We start from the raw sequence: 19,612 nt of genomic DNA, 5'->3' as shown, positions 1-19,612 counted from the left end.
TTATGATTATTAATATTATTATTATTTAGTAGTATTATAATTATTATTATTTTCATTAATAATAATAATATTATTATTATTATTGTTCTTCTTCTTCTTCTTCTTCTTATTATTATAACGTAAAATTTACGAACATCACTGTTTGTCGAGCAGCTCCATGTATAGCTAATTTAACGGGCCCTCGCATCTAAATAAATATATCACTAAATGATGACAACACTTAATTGTGGTAAACATCTCCTTTAATTATGACAAGTCTCACATTAATTTAAAAAAGGTTATACAAACATACACTGTAATGATACATATCAAACCTACAAATTAGGGATTTGCACGAGGATATCAGATGTAACAACTTAAAACCATCCAAAAATTCCGTTCGTTTGGGATTCAACATATGTTTAATTCTTCACATATAGCTTAAAAGCAATTAGTTATAACATTACAATAAACATGAACAAATTTACGTTAGATATTACGTGCAAATGTATGTATAATCAAACAATTATTGGTGTTTAGTTAATATGACCAATGTATGGTGTTGTAACAATTATTAATATGTAACTGGAGAACACAGGAACGTTAAAACTAGATGATATAATGGAAAATTAAGATTACTAAATGGGATTGTTTTATCAAAAATGCTGGAATTGATTGATTTTTTAATTTTCGGTACCAGCCATATTCTTAGCATTACTTGTGTCGTGGGTATATGTTGTACCCATATACATTTAATTTTATTTCATGAATACACCTATCAATATCTGAGTTAACAATGTCATCGTGACAAGTGAGATGACATTTAATCATGTCTTTGTTTTCTTCATAATTTACAAATCATATTTCCAGTGAGGAAATTGCATTAGTTGCAGACATACATATTGATGAGAACAACCAAACGGCAAACCATTCCAATCAAGAACACTGCACTAGTAAAGTTAGGCTCAACGTAAAAGAACATCGATCATGATGACACCACATACAACCTATACCGTTGATCGAGTCAAGAAGTATATACAGTTACATTTAGACAACACTGTCTTGAGCAAAGAATATGATATTGAGATGGACTGAACAACTAGCTCTCTCCCATTTAATTAAGTGTCTCCTGCCGCGATAATATCGCTTGAATCTTTGCGTGATATGCTCCACACTCCTTTCGCGTATGATAGTCTCCGATGAGAAAATGATGGTGTTGTTTCAAAAACGATTTGGAGATGACCCTCAGGTATAAACCGTTTGCTGATGACAGTTTGCTTCTTTCGGTCACAAAATAAGCAATCAAATGTTAAAGTAAGACTCAATGCCAACCATAAAACAATATAAATATTACATTATATGGAATGAAATGCTGCCGATACGTGAGAGAAAACCTACTGATAATTTAATGATCAAATCGTTTTGTCTTTATCTCTCCCATGTAGTTCATAATCAATAATTGTTCGTGAATTTACCCTTGTAATAAAGATACCGTAGGCATCAATACTACAGTTCTTAAAATCTCGCTGGCCTTATCTTCATCTCTAGAAACTGTATATTGTTGAAATTATTTCCAGGTATGTCTTCCCAAAAGAGGCTAGCAGAACCGGATCCGTTATACAAGCCATTAGGATTGAAATCGCCGCAAACACTATACCAATACGCTCCGTGACCCTTCACTGCACATTCACCATGAACTTCCGTGTGTTGACCATTGTCGCGATCCTTTGTGGACCAAGCTGATTGAATGTCCCATTCCATCGCATTTCCTTCTGAAAGAGAGAAAATACACAAATAGACAACAACAAAAAGTATTGCAAACACATATTTAAAAAATAACAATTTTCAGTGTTTCATAAAGAAATCATATGTTTGGCCAACCGCTATTCCTCTTCTGTTTTCTAAGATATGAACTAAGCCCCCCCTCCCCCCCCCCCCAAATCGTCCACGTCGTAGCTTCACTTGTTTTAAATCTAATCCTATCTACTTTCCGTAGGACTTAGTGTAGGGAACTTATATGTACAACGTAATGCTTTTATCTATTTGTTTTGTCTAATAAAATATGTCATGGTCTAAATAGTATGTCATTGCTTGTCCTAATGCTTTGCGTTATGTATAAGTTTGTCCTGACGGTCAGGAGTTCGGCGAATATTAAATTTATGTTTGAGCGATCAAAAATGTTCTTTGCCGAGTCCTCTAGTCACACAATCTTAACTATTGATACTGTTAATACAACTATGTGATGCTTATCGGTATGACGATTTGTGAAGAAAAGCACACTGCTGTTTGTGAGGACCATCAGTTGCTTGTGTTTCATCTTTTGGAACTAACCAATGTTCCATCTAGAATGGACATAATTAAAAGTGTCCTTCACATATTTAGATCAAATTCAGAACGACACACTATAGTGAAAAGGAACGGATACCAAAAAATGAGCTTCACACAATTGTGACGGTCATTCTGCACTTGGGTTAAAATACCCTTTTTTACACTCTCAAGTACTCACCAAAAGTTAGTGACGGTTTTAAGAGTACATAATTTAAGTTTTGGTACCAAATACGAAGGAGTTCCATAACGTCAGAGAGAGAGAGAGAGAATGGGGAGGGCGTTGTGGTCAAGTGGTTAAGGCAGTGGACTTGTGATCTAAGGATTACAGGTTCGAGTCCTGGCCAGATCATTGCGTTTTGTCCTTGGGCAAGGCGCTTTATCTCCATTGCCTCTCTTCACCCAGGTGTATAAATGGGGACTTGCGAGGTAACTTGTAAATATAGTTGCGTGCGCCGGTTTGTGGCTGCACCCTATTGAGATTGATTGAATTGTGCACATTTTGGTGTGTAGGTGTGACAAGTTACCAATGACCAGGGTTAAGTTGTAAAGTCGTGTGAGAGGGCCTTGGCCCTGAACAAGACTGTTAACTAAATAAAATAAATAAAAAGAGTAAGCTAGGACCCGTAGTTGATTTGGTAAGGACTGTCCTTGGTATGTGATTTACTACTTTTCTAAAGTCTAACTGTGCAACTTTAGTGGCGGGCCTTTTCGTCCCTGTTCTTCTTTAAAGGTTTTTTTTTTTTATCTTATCCCTGCTCATAGCCTTGTATAGGGTATGAGATGTTGTACTCTGTCGAACATGTTTTGCTATCAATTTTTTTTCTCACTAACATTGCTACCCACCCAACACCCACGGAGGTTCTGTACTGAAACTCGATGGACTGCCACATGTCAATAATATAAGGTGGACCTACAACTTTTGACTAGTGGGGTCAAAAAGTAATGAGTGTATGCGTGGGTGGGTGTGTGTGTGTTTGGGGATGTGTACGTGTGTGTGGGTTTACGTATGTACGTGTGTAAACAAGAAAGAATTGTAACGAACTCCTGCTAGACCGTAAGGCTGATGGACTTCAAACTATATATGGATGTACAAAACTAAAGGTTACATGATGATCAAAGTAGGTGAAAAGTCAAATTTGTGCCAAGGGTTTACAGCGTCAGGTTGCATAAAGCAGGATAGATATGCTGAAGGTTTACAGCATACCAAGGTTTGAAAATAAAAAAACATATCTATATACGAAGGCAGACAGTAACTCTCCAAAGTTAAAATGAACCCGCTCCCCCATCCAGAAAGTAATAAAAACTGATTTCATTACAAAATTTGGAAAATAACAAAAAAGGCTCATTCAACATTTCATAGTTACTGAATCACTTAATTTACTTTTAAGAAGGAATTGCATACCTGTATTTCCAGAGTAGCCATCGAGATCCGTCAGCCTGTACAAATTGTCCTCATTCGCAATCCTGAAGAGTTCATACTCGGCGTAGTAATTAAGACCATCTAATGAAGATATCATATCGACACGAAGATTGTAATCTCGCTGATTAGTCAATAAATGTAACTTATCATTCCCAAGCCAATGTTCATGATCCACGTTTCCAAAACCTTCTTTGTAATCAGTCCAATTAAGATAAAAGTCGACTGATCCGTCGATTCGACGCTGAAATACCTTAAAAATCAAAAGAAGAAGAAAAAAAAACCTATAAGCATTATGTAAGATAAATTTTAACATTTCGACTCAGCTATAGTGACAAGTTCAGATGAAAGACTTTCTAGCAAATTTGGTATGATTTTGCAGAGCTGGCAAATTACATCAATGGTGGATTTTTTTTACGTTTTTGTTGTTGTTGTAGTTATTTTTGGTGTGAATTAATTAAAAGTAAGAGGATCTGACGTTTCGATCCTACCAGGATCCTCTTCCGAGGGTGAAGGAGGCACATTTACACATTCTCTTACACAGTCTCTGTAGTGGATAAGCAGTTTGCTTATAGTCTTGCTTAAGTTTGAATTTTTTTTATCATTTCGATTGAGGTTAAATCAATAGAACCTTCGAAATAAACTTGGAATTAAATTAAGAATACAATATTCTGCATTTTCCTCATAAGCAACGGTCTGTTATGTAAAACGTTTCATACCATCCAGCCGCCACCCGAGGTGTTCATATCACAGTAAACTTCAAATGGACCGCTTGTCCAGTTGGTCGGTGTGATGATGTAAGTACCATTTTCGGTGAATCCTGCATTACGGTAGTCATCGCAATCGAGAGCCAATGTGCAAGTTAATCCATCGCCATAGTAACCACCATTGCAACTACATATATTTGAGCCATTGTCTGGTTGACATGATGCATAGTTGCTACAACGATATTCGTGATCACATGTCAAGTTTCCCAGAGTGCAGTTACATCTTTGTGTGCAGTCGTTGTTTACAAAGAATTTGCCTGGCTGAAAAGGGAAAGAAAACAGTAATTTCTTTTTGGTGCTTTATTAAAGAAGCGTTCCTCATGAAGTGAGTTCAAAATTATTGGATGCAACCGTTAGCGTCTTGAGACCGTCAATAAGAAAGATCACAAAGGTTCTACATAAATCTTTTGGCTATTTTTTTTTTTTTTTTAGTTATATGCCAGTGTTGTTCGACGACGGTTTCGTCTTCCTAGGGCAATAATCTTGTCTCCAACAAAGAATAAATGCAATCATTTTTTTTAGCTTTACAAGTTCTAAGGAGACCATAAAACATGTGTGCTTTGTTTGATAGTACTTTTACCCTTTTGGCAATGGGCCTACGAATAATCCGTGGTGAACATGGTTTGTTTCAAATATGCTGCGTGATTATAGTTCATGTTGATTCCTGAACATATCAGTCTCCTTTTACTTTGGAGAACCGAAGATACAGCTTCAAGACTCAAAGAAATATTCTTATGCTCTTTGAATAGGTTTTTACGAAGAAATAACGTTGTACTTATTTATTAAAAATGGTATACAACCTTTTGTGTATTAAAACAATTTGTCTTAAAAGAGTTATTTGGAAAATCAGTTGTATATATGTTGCGCCCGTTACTACATATGTTCACTTTAACATCTTGTTTTTGTTTCTACTTTTGAATCAGTCATTTGATAACTGCAACATTTTACTATGTTCCTGGCTATGCTACTGAATGGTCACTTCTCGGTATACACATTTTGCATGATTGTGTTTCTACACAAATGATAGACTTTATGATACATGGACTTTTCTTAACTATTGTAATAAATTTGGCTTACTTGGAGGAATCCAACATCTTGAATGTAGCATTCACACTCTTCGATTGGGACACAGTCCTCCCCGTCCATTAGGAAGTTATCTGGCGGGCAAAAGCAAGTTTCTGGTTCCTCACAAATACCATGGCAACCGAAAGGGTCTGAACAAGTTCCATGACAGCTACAGTTTCCAAACACCATGTTCGTTGGACACTGACTTTGCGTAGAAAGAGCGATTTCCTGAGATGGTGCTGAAAGGTATAGATTTGATGGGGAATAGATGGACGAGATTTATAAGTTAATGGTCAGCTTTATAGAAAAGTTGTGTTTCTTGACATACCGGGGACATCTGGGTACGTCGTACTTACTATGATTGGCATATGCTAATATTTTTCTGCTCTGAAATGTGATGGCTATCTCCGATTGCTATCATGCCTTTAATTAAAGGGAGTGAAGACTCGCGCACAAAGAAACGTCTGATGCCGGTTATCTGATATAGTTTCGAATGAGGTGTAACAGAAGTGTTAGACACCACCATTGATCCCAGGAAATACACACACAGCATGCTACCGTTGGTAATTAGACACTAGTGTATACAGTCAATAAATGCAGCTATGGTCAATTCCCACAACACAGTTTACATAGCAGCGAGGGACATCTCAGCAGGGAGTTGTGATGGAATTGCCTGATCTCAGGTCCAGATAAAAGATAACAAGGTATCACGTTTTACTACTGTCTGCATTTTGTAGCGACAAGAAGAAAAGTTCACTTGCAAGCAACGGAAAGTAAATTTTTTATAAGAGGGCGGCACGCGGTTTGGGGCGAGTCTTCAATGCCTTTAAGGACGTTTTCTGTCACATTTTTTGCGCTGACCGAAGTCAAATGTATCCACTGATATATTTTGTCCTAGAAGGCAGACAGAGAGGAGGAGGAGGAGGAGGAGGAGGTTAAGGCTAATAGTTTCCTTCTCCAATACGTAAACCAACACAATAAGCTAAACATATCTATAACCATTATAAACATTCAACTCCTTGAAACGTATATATATATATATATATATATATATATATATATATATATATATATAGATAGATAGATATATATGTATAAATATGTATATATATGTATATATATATATATATATATATATATATATATATATATATTTTTTTTTTCATATATATATATACATATATATATATATATATTATATATATATATATATATATATATATATATATACATACATATATATATATATATATATATATATATACATACATACATGTACGATTCTACAGATGCGAATGCGTACCCCACACCACCCCGATTCTCCACATTTACTCATTCGTTAATTAATTTCGTACTCACTCAAATCTGATATACACGGTTCCAGTCTACTATCAAATGTTTTATGCCATTCTGAATCGCCTTTCAATTTTGTAATATTCACTTCATTGAACATATATTGCATACCAGAATTGTCTATACTTTATTACCGTACAAAATAAAAATCATTTACACCGAAGAGAACTATGGCATTTTTTTATGCCCTTGCGTAAAGTTGAATATTAATAATGCATACTGAGTCTCAAGTGAAATGATGACCGAATTTCCTTCCAAGGCTTATAGACTTGGAGACGATAAGATGTTTACTTGAATGTCAAACAAAATGGAAGTTTGCCAGCCATAAAATAAGCTACTCATTTCGTGAAAATGTTTACTACTTCTCCGTACACTTACTTGTCTCAAGGGTTTCTTCCGCCGCATAGTTTCCGAAAGAACAGTTTTCTGCCATCTTGCAAGAAGATACTTCTTCGAAAGTGCATAAGTCTAAAATGAGAGATATTATGTCAAAAGCCAGAGGAGCCTCAGGCGCGTAGCCAAGGGGGGGGGGCGAAGCCGCACCCCACTCCCCTTGAGCATATTTTTTTATGTTTTTATGATATCGCTAGTAATATCAAAAGGGAAAATGCTAAGACGCAACTTACAAGGCCTGTGAAGTGCCATTTCCAGTGATCTGGAGGCATTTTCAGCCAAAATGTTATTGTACGCTTCGCGCCAACTCATAGTGGCGCCACTGAGAGGAGGGTCTTTCTTGACTTAAATTACAATCTGTTAGTGACTGATCACACTTGTCCTAATAAGCAAGTTCATGTAAACTTTTGAACATGAAACTTAAGTCACATGAACGTATTCATATTGAAATCAATAAGTCTAGAATTAATTTAACTCTATATTATACTTCCTGATAACAAGTATAATTACATTGTTGATTTTAGAAAAGCCGTTATGTGGTAACCTCGTTAGGCTGAGGGACATGCAAATGTCACATGGTTCATATGCATGGCAACGCGAATGGAAGACAACCTGTAACCCCTGGCAACATTGTCATATGAATAGGTTCGAGTCACTCCCAAGATTAATGTATGTCGTCCAGTAACAGAGTTGTTGACAATTGACAATTCATACTCATGGACGTTAAATATGAATCTAAGAGTCTGACTTCGGTCAGCTTGCGGCTTTGATAAGCCAACGAGGCTTCTTCGCGAGTTCCTGCTTGCAGGAGGATCTAAAATACATACATGATACATACAATAGAGTGTATAAAAGTTAACTAATTGTAATTCCAAGTGCAGCAATACATTCGATTACAAAATACAATAACATGTTTTCGGCTCCTTCTTAGTGCTTTTTCTTAGGTTTTCTGACGGGTTGAATATGACTTTCATCATTCTGTGTTCTTCCAAAATGTGAAGACTTAGTAAGTTTCAGTACCTTGTAGAAAGGCAGGCAGTCACTTTAGAATTCAAATGTTGTTTCATGTAAGTACTTTGCTTTCGAGTGAATTTGTGGGAGAATAATTAATTGTGTATATTCTACTGACTTAATCAGGAAGCCATGCCAACTAGTTTATTTCTTGAGAAGATTTGGTTTCACATGTAATGGACATTATTAAATTTGCATTATAGTAGTTTCCATTACATCCATTTTCTTTCGCGATGTCTATAGTATAATGGATATCCTCAACTGCAGTTGTGTTAGCACATTAAAATTGTTCATATCTATCTTGTCATTTTTTCACGTTCCTTTTCTGTACACTTATATATACGTAAAAAAAACAACTATTAATTGACTATAAGGATAACAGGTGACCGTTCAACATTCCGCCATTAACTAAAATAGTCCCATATAGTTTACGGAAACTTTAGACGTTATATACGATTTTTGATAAATCGTTTATCTGCGAAAGTCGAAACAAATGGAATTTTGTTATGAGATTCTGGTAGGTGATTAAACTTACCCATTGATTCTACAATGCTGCAAAGATATATCAAAGTCGTCAAAATGGCACCAAAACGGAAACTTCTCCACTGAGTTGCCATATTCAGATATCAATCAACTTCCACACTGGCTGGAACCAACTGAAAACCATCTACAATCGTAGTAACATGTATTCTGTTACAACCCTTATTCCCTTATTCTATTATAACAACGTTATTCAGACAAGACACCTATTCAGCTGGCAATTCCCGACACTGCAAAACCCTCATCTAAATCTAGATATTATGAAGTTGATTGTTGTGAAATAATGAATTAATATTGTGACTTCACTTTTTTGCAAGTCGTATATATATATATCTTGCATCCATAGCAGAGTTTATTAACTTTGAGGTTAATGAATAAAATCTTACCATGATCTTCATAACCTTACTTTCTTTCATTACAAAATAACGTTATTGAGGCTTTCGACAATATTTTTTCGGTCGATCAATACCGACATTACCAAAACCCACATCTTAATCTATATTTTATGAAGCCGATTGTTGTGAAATAATGGATTAATCTAGTGGCTTCTCTTTTCTGCAAGTCATATATATATATATATATATATATATATATATATATATATATATATATGAATGAAAATCGTAATGAGTTGGAAAAACAAGAACAGTGAAAAAACTTTCAGCCTCCACCGGGATTCGAACCACGGGCCTTCCGCTCTGTACGCGGACACCCTAACCACTAGGCTATGGACGCTGATTGTATGTCCAGAGGTTCGAAACCGGTAAGAAGGTCGTAATTCCACTGTAGGCGTTTGTCACCTGTATCGAACAATACTAGTTCTGTTTTTGGTGACATATTTTGCCTTACTCTAGAGATCAAACATGATGCTAACCAACTCGAAATCATATATATATATATATATATATATATATATATATATATATATATATATATATATATATATATATATATATATATATATATGATTTCGAGTATATATATATATATATATATTCGAGTATATATATATATATTTATATATATATATATATATATATATATATATATATATATATATATATATATATATATATATATATATATAAATATATTTATATATTGCATCCTAGCACAGAGTTTATTAACTTTGAGTTTAGTGGAAAAAATCTTACCATGTTCTTTATAACCTTACTTTCTTTCATTAAAAAATAACGTTATTGATGCTTTCGACAATATTTATTCAGTCGATCAATACGGGCATTACCAAACCCTCATATCAATCTCTATTTTATGAAGCTGATTGTTGTGCAAAATATGGATTAATCTTGTGGCTTCCATTTTTTGCAAGTCGAACAACAATATTTATTCAGTCGATCAATACCGGCATTACCAAACCCTCATATCAATCTGTATTTTATGAAGCCGATTGTTGTGCAAAAAATGAATTAATCTTGTGGCTTCCATTTTCTGCAAGTCGAACGACAATATTTATTCAGTTGATCAATACCGGCATTACCAAACCCTCATATCAATCTCTATTATATGAAGCCGATTGTTGTGAAAAAATGGATTAATCTTGTGGCTTCCATTTTTTGCAAGTCAAATATATATTTCACGCATAGAAGAGTTACCGTAATTAACTTTGATTCTAGTGAAAAAATCTGACCATGATCTTTATAAACTTACTTTCTTTCATTAAAAAAATAACGTTATTGAGGCTTTACGACAATATTTATTTGGCTGATCAATACCAACATTACCAAACCCACATCTCAATCTATATTTTATGAAGGCGATTGTTGTGAAATAATGGATTAATATAGTGGCTTCTCTTTTCTGCAATATATATAAATATATATATATATATATATATATATATTGCATCCATAGAAGGGTTTCGTACTGAATCAATAAGCTAAAGGATAAAGTAGCAGAACAAATCATGTCAAACTGTTAATGTAAATGCCAACATCAAGAAGTGTTTCAACCACTGTCCATGTTATGCAGCTAAAAAGATCGGTTCACTTCAGTTCCAGATTGGCCAAAGTCCTCTAAAAGAGGACTCAAAGCAGTAGATGGGACCACCAGCCTCCATACTAACATACATATTACTACATACATATTACAGCCACATGGTGTTCACTGGCAGAATTTATTCGGTGTCGCATCACAAAGTGTTATCATGAAAATTTGGTTTCATTGCAGTATACAGATATATAACAGTTTTTGTACACAGGAACTATAGTGTTTCATTATAGACAAACTTCTGTGCCTTGAAAACGACTACATTAACTTTGAAGGCGAAATTATTTGCTGGTTGAAAAAATGTAAAGAACAGTAGTCAGATATTAACTACAATGTCAGCAGTCTCACAGAACCTCATACACTTTTATCAAAACATTTTTGTCTTTGTCAACTACTAATCATCATTATTTTTACAAAATTCACAGAATTAACCATATGGTTGTGAGTTGATCGAGGCTAAATTTCGTTTTGAGACTCTGACATAATAAATTTGTATGTTTGACTTATCATACACACACCACTGGCCAGATAAATAGTTCCTTGTATGATATACATTTGTCACGTTTAATTTCAAGAAATGTTCTTCAGGACTCTAATTCATGTCCTCCACCAAAGCTGTACGGGCCAGGATGAATTGCGTTATCATCTGCCACGGTCTCATCCGGGATCCTCTGGCATCAACGATGCTCTGATTGTACCATGTTCTGGTCAGAACGAACTTGTGGTGAAGCACCAAACTTATAAGACCTTCACGCAGAGGCAACATCTGGGCCATCTTCTCTCCTCCCTCCTCCTTAAGAAATATTTTGACGGAGAGCCTCTGCAACCTCTCGTGAGAGGAAAACAGGGTCATCATCTCTTCAGTTTCAGTCAAAAGGAAAATCCTTCACCGTCAATACACAGGACCTTATTTGGTCCAGGTCTTCAAGTTGAACCTGCAGGTATTTGAAACAAAAAACACATGTATCACCATAATGAGAATTAAAGCAGCATTTTGCGTTTTGTCGTCGTTTTCCAGTTTTTTGACAAGTCCATCAAGTTTTTTACAAATATCAATCACAAAACAGCAAACTAAGATATTAGCCAAGTTTTTGCCTTGCCAAAAGCGTTAATTGGCGAGTAATCAAGGATATTTGCAGATAATGAGAAAAGTGTACACCGACAAATTACACATTTAATAATAATCGCATACAGTTCCCCCAACCCACTAGTTTGAATTCAACCAATCAGAGATGCAGGATGAATTATGAGCTGTTGCTAGAAATAGATTCAAAACGTCGAATTGGTAACTTGGTACAACCAGCGAGCTGGACTCAAACAGCTCCCTGGTACAACTGCCATAGACAATCTACACAATCAAGCATAATGTTGTAGTATTTATTGGCCAATGACGTTCGTAGCTTTTAAATATTCATATTATGGACGAGGTTTATTTGGATCCCAACGGAGAATATCTTCGCGAAAAACAAAGTTGAAATGTGTAACTTTTTCGACTTTTATGTCACCATTTGAAGTAATATTTGAATAGATAAGCTAGTTATGTATGTAGTTATGGTATCATGGAATCAGTGAGGTTGAGAAAAACCATAGAAAAGGATGCAAAATGCTGCTTTAAAGGGCTTGCGAAGGGAAGGGTTGGTGACTTAATAAAAACAAGGTGCCCATTTTACGTTCCAGCTGAGTTTTGGTCTGTTAAGTATGCTGGCTCTTCAGTGAGTTTTATATGCACTATTAAACCTATTGAGGTAAAACATCTTCTCTTAAAGCTCTCAAATTTTTGTTGTATATACAGATGGTGTCAAACTCAAGAGCAGAATACAGTTTTACAAGAAAATGACCATGTGTCCGTTGCCTGTCGAATGAATCTTTCTCAATAGTTTCTGAGCATGTGTGTACTTATTACTACCTTCTCCACCTTATGTCCCACACTGGAGATAACCAGATGCTGTAAAGACAACCCAATGTACCACTTTATCCATATTAAATAACATCAACTCATGGAACCAAAAAAGCTACCACTTGAGTTAGTTGATGAGAGGAGAAATTTATGTCGTGCAACTTCTTTGAAAGAGTTTTTAACACCCCAAGAACTTGGAAGTACTTTGAAAACACACAAGAACTTGGAAGTACTAAAAAACACACAGAGTAACATGTGTTGGTCTGACTTATGACTCACCTTCAAGTATTGCCATTGCCTCTGTTTGCAGTCACACATAAGCTTAAAGAGCAAGTATTACATGTGATATCTGTTGGTACTGATGGACCACGAAACTCAAAGTCTCCTCCACACCGGCAATGGTAAAAGTAGACGTCTTCATCTGTAAAACGTAAACATTTAACCAAAATATAACGCACAAAACAGATATTATCTCCAAGGCCCTTGACCATAAACTTAAACGGGCGTTGAAGACTCGCCCCAAACCGCAAAAACCATCTCAAAAAGTTAACTTTCCATTGCTTGCAAGTGACGTTTTGTTTGTGTTGCTACAAAATGCAGACAGTACAGTAATGAAACGTGATACCTTGTTATCTTTAGCTGGACCTGAGATGTCCATCGCTGTATTGTTTGTACACTGTGCTGTGGGTATTGACCGCAGCTATGTACTGACTGTACACTAGTGTCAAATTACCGATGGTAGCAAGCTGTGTGTGTGTATTTTCTGGGATCAATGGTGGTGTCTAACACTTCTGTTACACCTCGTTCAGAAATTAGGTCAGATTAATGTTTTGTGCGAGTCTTCACACCCTTTAAAACTATAACACAATTATGGTTCTGACAATGTTATTACAAAGTCTATACCAAAATATGGAAAAAATATATATACATGCTTCAAGTCTATGCAACAACAGCAAGGCAAATTTTTGATTGCATTCATGTCGTCCAAATCTTTCGTTGGGACAACGAAAATCAGCTGTGGAGGCTGTTCGTTGGACGACTACTAGTTTCCATCAAACTTAGATAGCATGTTAAGTATAGTGACCCCCCCCCCCCCACAAAGGTAAAAATGATACACTGGTTTCACCCAAATGTTGTTGTCATATTCATGAAACTACAAATCTCTCCTACAGTGTACATATTATTTTCAAAGTACATATCATTGTTAAAGAAAACTTTGGGCAACCAAATTTGCTGGTCGGACAACCAAAATGTGAGGCACGAATGTCCGAGGGACCAAAAGAAAAAGTCCATAAAATTTTGCCCCGAAGAAAATGTATAATTTCTAAGTTATAGACTTTGTTTATAGCAAATATCAATCCAGGTACACAGACAAAATCAGAATAATACATGCTGTAGTTTACACTTGTTATCGGTTTATATTGGTCAGTAGTAAATCCAAGCAAAATTTTCAGACAACGGAACTACATTAAAAGCTGCATATTATGTTGGAAAGAAAACTTTTCTCTCTTCAATACAAGCCATTTAATATTCTCACACAAATTTGGAGTACATATTCCTACTATGTACTTCCAATAAAGAAGAATCTGTACATGATTTGATAACCTCTAATGTTTATGTCTAATTTCCTGGTTGGAAAAATGCAATATTATGTTATAATGTCTAGATTTTACAGGAGTCAATTGCTGTAACTGTAACTTGTCATTCAGCCTCTGAAAATTTTTTCAAGATCCTGCTAGGATTGAAACATCAGGCCTCTTAACTTTTACGCAGTCCATTTCTGTTATGCAATGGCGCCACCACCACCTGATGAAATGTTCACGATGCAAACTGTACCCTGTTAGGAACATTTAAAATCACTTAAAGAATATTTGAAAGATCTAAAATGATATCTACCAGAGTCATAGTCCATTTCGGATACGTCGACCGCGTTCTCTGACGGGGACTCATATCTCAATGACTTTGCTGCAAAATAAATGATTATAAAGTAAAGTTTTATTTAAAAATTTCGAGCCAGTTGGGCCAGAAAAGTGCTCCTCAGAAGTGGCACTTTTATTTTTATTAAGGATAGTTAATACCAAACCGCTGTATTTGTGATATTGTCAAGGATGAAGAAAGCACAAGTGTTAAACAAAGGTTTGGAAGGAAAATGTTAAATAGGTTGCTCAATAACAGCAGACATAAGACAGAGATTCAGTGACAATGGGGATCTCCAGTCACACTCTAAATTCACATTCTAAATTCACACTCTAACTTCACACTCTAACTTCACACTCTAAATTCACACTCTAAATTCACACTCTAAATTCACACTCTAAATTCACACTCTAAATTCACACTCTAAATTCACACTCTAAATTCACACTCTAAATTCACACTCTAAATTCACACTCTAAATTCACACTCTAAATTCACACAGTGAGTTCTGTGATATCTGTCCCTTGAGAAATCGCTGACGAAAACACTTCTGAGCAAAGTACATGCACATTCCCTAATTCACACATTGTGTGACATATTCAAATTAACATACTGCTTTTACCACTGATATGTAGCACATTTTAGCAACGGAATGTTGCCCACCATTCGATTGGCAACTTTACACACCTCTTGTCATCAAGCAACCAGAAAGCTATTTTGAGGTATTTTCAATCACATTCACCAAACTGAGCATCATTATAATTGTATCCAAGTTCCAAAAATGGAAATAATACTGGTCTTATTATCTTATACAATGCTTCTCTGACTATTGAAGCTGAGACCTATTAATACATATCTTCACAACTCTAGAGCCAATAGATTGAGATATATGTTGCACGGCTTTACAAAATCTTTGGAGATCTGTAAACAGGAAAGATTCCACACATAAGGAGCCAGAGTCATGTCTATGGCACTGCTAGGACTGACAGGATAGGGCCCTATGCAGGAAAGCCGAAGATCACTACCGCAAAATACGGAATGGGCTCTATATATATAGTTAAACTCAAGGTCTATCGCGCCTAAACAAATGGACAATGTTCATTTCTGAAGTGCCTGATAATTGTTAACAGTGTATTGAACACTTGAATTCCACCACTCATAATTTTGCCTTTTCCGGATGCGATTTTGCTTGAATATCGCAATTGATTACATAATTCCGCAGAGATACTGGTTCGAGATACTAGTGATGATACTTACATGTCTCCCAGTCAACCTGTGCTTTCTTATCTGCCCTTACTTCATGGGCACCTCCCACTCCTCCTTCCACAGATAAGAGAGGAGCAAAGTCAACTCTCTGCAATCTCTCTTTAAAAGCCACCAGATAGTGATCGACTCAAGATAGAATAAAACTGTAAAGTAAACCTTCAACTAGTAAAGTTACCTGCAAGCTCTGCATCATATCGTCTTTTCTTTTCTGGATCGTTCAGAATTTTCCAGGCTTCTTGCAGTTTGAGATACAGTTGCATCGCTTTCTCGATTTCTTCTTTATCTGCACCATGGCCAAGTTTATCAGGCGAATACTGCAACAGAAAGGACATACAGTACAGGTCTTAGTGCTTTTAAACATCTCTATAAATACAGTCAATGTGATCGATGGGGTTTCAAGATGGACAATATTTCCACTGTTTAAGTTAGGCTAATATTTAGTATTTTTAAGTATCTATTCTTAAAGCCCATGCAGCGGTGACTTGACAGCCAGCAGTTTGGCAGGGATAAATTATTATTGTCTCTCACCTACTGTAGCTGTTACAACCTACTAAGTTGTGCTAGTCAGCGATTTAAGTTGGATGAAATAAGAAAAACTATAGTAATGTTTCTCTGGCTGACAAGCAAATTGAATAAAACAATCAAATAAGGTGTAAGTGCCATCTTTATAGGTCTGCCAGGCGAATAACATAGTCTGTTAACATATTTCCGGGTGTTACTAAAACGAATGACAATTGCGTTACACATAACGAATGACAATATGTTGTTCACACTAAAAAAATGCGTTGACTAAAACAAATGACAATAATGACAGCACAGACATTTGCTTCAACCGGATATCACAGTTCAGACTTCGTGGGTATCTAGATCTAGTAAAGTACGGACAAGATAAAAATGCACCTTATAGTAAGCGAAATTGTAAGTCTGATTTTAAAAAGTAAATTTTACGTCATTTTGCCGATATTAATTGTTACAAAATAACAATTCTATAATCTTGAAACGGCTTCAGTTATCTTTCTATATAAATCTACAGAGGTAAAAAGCACAGCACTCAAGCGCATTCTCACACAAAATCTTTCCCTGTGGTTTCTATCCGTAAATTACACCAAAACCCTACAACCACGTAACATGCGATTTTCCTCAAATCATTTTTGCGCAGAAAACCAATAACCGCATTTACTCCACTCCGTTAATCATTCTATCTCCACTCAACACTGTCCTTCGTTGTCATTCACTGTCATTCGCAAATGGTAATTTACCCTGTACAAAGTCAATTGTCATTCGCTGTCATTCGTTTTAGCTTGTCCCATATTTCCCCCCAGTAGCTGAACAAAGATAGAATCAGATGTTGAACACCAGATGTATATTCTGTGTGTATTATGTGCATATTAACGAGCTAGTTGAAAGATGTGGTTCTGTCTGAAATCGCACCTAAATGAACGAGGGTCTATTCTCATCACCCTAATATTTTGAGCTGCCGAGGTGGTTGATCACTACAGGATCAAAAAATGAGGAAGTTCTTTGAAGAACTAACTGTTATTCACCCTATAGAGATTACAAGAAAACATCATGTGAATATAAACTGATTGCGTCCTGAGAAATTCAATTTATTTACTGGCCAAAAACCATTGAAAGTAAAACACGTACACGTACGGTAAATGTATATAGGCCTAGGCTAGACCTACTTAAGCCTACAAACCAAACATACAGTAGACCTAGCCTATGGTTTTATATGTGATAGGCTAGGCCTAGCCTATACTATCTTTGCTAGGAGATCGCCTTTGGATCCGATTAGTCGAGCGTTCACAGTGTTTCTCAACCTTTACGAGTCTTTCATGATATCTTTTCTTCATTTCTTCAGGACTGACATTGTTTGAAACGCCAAGTACATCGTACAAACTTTCACAAGATGCCATTGTCGAGAGCAAGCAAATTCGTAATGTTACACTACAGTACACAAAGCTACAATACAGCTACAGCTTAGCGTAGTCTGCTACCTACGAACTGAACAACACATGTGTTGCGCAATACGCACTTATACCAAAGGTCAATTCACACTGATTTGTGGAAACAGTGAAATCGGCAGACTTCACAGGTCAACGTGACCAGGGAATTCCCTGAGTGGCCAGGTATTGATTATCGTTGGGACGTTACTACATAAACTTACAGAATTAATATCGATGCCTCATTTGCTTTAAAAGAATGAAGGATTAAGATATAGTAAAGGCAAAAAGATACTATAGCCAAATCAGAATAGGATTATTTGACATCATTTTTAAGTCTGTTCCCGCCCCCCACCCCACCCACAATTCCCGACGAAACGAGTAGGGAAAAAGGGCATCGTGCCGGGTGTATCTTTAATTAATTTCCTTTCATAACGGTCATCGTTTTCCTAAATTTACATCATAATTGTCATGGTAACTAATTTGGAGCTATGAGTAACAATTGTAGAAGGTTAATGATATTTTAATTATCATATGAACATATTTTGGAATTACAAAAATTTAGCATGAATTAACGCTAATAATGTAAAGATCGCTACCAACATGTATTTTCTGCAGAACTCAAATTCAGATCATTGAACTATAGTTCTATACTATAGTCCTGCACAGTAAGGGAATTCGAATAGCTAAAGAAAGGTGTGGAGGGTGGGGGGGGGGATTGAGGATCATATGGGAGAAAATTGACCTATAAGTGTCGCAGACTGGCACCGCCTAGGCCTCCTCTACACCACCCCCACCCTAATTATAGACAAGTCAACGCACCGCGGCCCCTTCGTTTTTCAACATACGGTCCATACTGTTCTGCTCGAGGGTGACTTACTTGACAACTGAATTGGTATAAATTGCCTGATTCCATTTTATAGTTTGCCTTATATAGCCACACCCACAAAGCAAGTACAATTAATTTAATTGTTAGTCACTGTACGCATGCACGCGGGAACTGCGCTTACACAATTCTCCCATGCAGTATTTGAAATAAGCATTTTGATGATACTTTCGCAGATCTGAAATGAATTTTTATGTAAAGAAGAAATGATTTCTCCACGATATCTGTATAACCCAAAAATTGCATACGAAATCCGTTCCTTCTGAAGTAAAATGAAGATCAGGGCAAATTTCTGATGGACAAACTCGAACACTTCAAACTTTGTCAAGTTGAGTCCCGCAAAGATTCATTCCATATGAGGCGACTGTATTCAAGTTAGTAGCAGATACCGCTGGCTATCTATACAATGTATAGTATATCGCTACAAAGAGTGACAGTGTTTTTCGTCAGCTATTCCCAGTTATTTATGGGAAGGAACCGTCTTATCTTTGTAAACTGTAGAAATGGCGAAAGTCTTACCGTTACCGGAACATTATAGGTAATGGCCGCCTTGGGAGTATTGAAGCACTTAATTCCTGTTCACTGTTGCGCCTACATTTTGTCTTTCCCTTATAGCCTATATTTGCTGTTACACATGCAATACCGTTTTACTATTGTTTCATTCTTAGCACGATTAACCAACAGTTTCATACTCCTCTCTTTGCCAAATGAGTCGGCCAGTGAATAATTTGACTGATGATGAATGGTGGCTGCTTGGTTATCACAATTACTTAAGTCAGTGGCGTAGGAAGGTGCTTTTGAGTGGGGGGGGGGGGGGCTGAAGACTGATGGCCGGCCTGGGGG

At 36.2% G+C, this 19,612-nt stretch overlaps 2 protein-coding genes across 3 annotated transcripts; both read right to left on the bottom strand.

The window, feature by feature from the left end:
* Positions 1-100: 100 nt before the first annotated feature.
* On the bottom strand, positions 101-9,800 carry LOC139969470 (techylectin-5A-like). Of its 2 annotated transcripts, none has more exons than XM_071974492.1 (6): positions 8,849-9,800; positions 7,288-7,377; positions 5,569-5,795; positions 4,444-4,752; positions 3,710-3,977; positions 101-1,751 (listed from the first exon to the last, which is right to left on the bottom strand). In XM_071974492.1, the coding sequence occupies exons 1-6, from the start codon at positions 8,928-8,930 to the stop codon at positions 1,495-1,497; spliced, it is 1,233 nt and encodes a 410-aa protein (XP_071830593.1). In that variant the 5' UTR covers positions 8,931-9,800; the 3' UTR covers positions 101-1,494. The 2 variants fall into 2 exon arrangements, with proteins under 2 accessions (XP_071830593.1, XP_071830594.1); XM_071974493.1 differs by having other exon boundaries at positions 101-1,748.
* A 1,166-nt stretch (positions 9,801-10,966) lies between these two features.
* Positions 10,967-17,934, bottom strand: LOC139969468 (dnaJ homolog subfamily C member 24-like). Its single transcript, XM_071974488.1, has 5 exons — positions 17,761-17,934; positions 16,116-16,254; positions 14,654-14,722; positions 13,037-13,178; positions 10,967-11,795 (listed from the first exon to the last, which is right to left on the bottom strand). The coding sequence occupies exons 1-4, from the start codon at positions 17,854-17,856 to the stop codon at positions 13,039-13,041; spliced, it is 444 nt and encodes a 147-aa protein (XP_071830589.1). The 5' UTR covers positions 17,857-17,934; the 3' UTR covers positions 10,967-11,795; positions 13,037-13,038.
* Positions 17,935-19,612: the final 1,678 nt, after the last annotated feature.

This window comes from Apostichopus japonicus, chromosome 7, assembly GCF_037975245.1.
Source record: "Apostichopus japonicus isolate 1M-3 chromosome 7, ASM3797524v1, whole genome shotgun sequence".
Lineage (NCBI taxonomy): Eukaryota > Metazoa > Echinodermata > Holothuroidea > Aspidochirotida > Stichopodidae > Apostichopus > Apostichopus japonicus.
Note: the sequence above shows the minus strand (reverse complement) of the source record. Positions and strands in the feature narration are given on the sequence as shown.

Excerpts from the sequence above, each read along its gene's own strand:
- LOC139969468 (XM_071974488.1), bottom strand. The coding sequence starts at position 17,856 with ATGGCATCTTGTGAAAGTTTGTACGATGTACTTGGCGTTTCAAACAAT. Across the intron at positions 14,723-16,115 it reads ATATGATGCAGAGCTTGCAG|CAAAGTCATTGAGATATGAG; the intron begins GTAACTTTACTA and ends TTTATTTTGCAG. Across the intron at positions 13,179-14,653 it reads CGAAATGGACTATGACTCTG|ATGAAGACGTCTACTTTTAC; the intron begins GTAGATATCATT and ends TACGTTTTACAG.
- LOC139969470 (XM_071974492.1), bottom strand. The coding sequence starts at position 8,930 with ATGGCAACTCAGTGGAGAAGTTTCCGTTTTGGTGCCATTTTGACGACT. Across the intron at positions 7,378-8,848 it reads CAGCATTGTAGAATCAATGG|ACTTATGCACTTTCGAAGAA; the intron begins GTAAGTTTAATC and ends CTCTCATTTTAG. Across the intron at positions 3,978-4,443 it reads CCTCGGGTGGCGGCTGGATG|GTATTTCAGCGTCGAATCGA; the intron begins GTATGAAACGTT and ends TTGATTTTTAAG.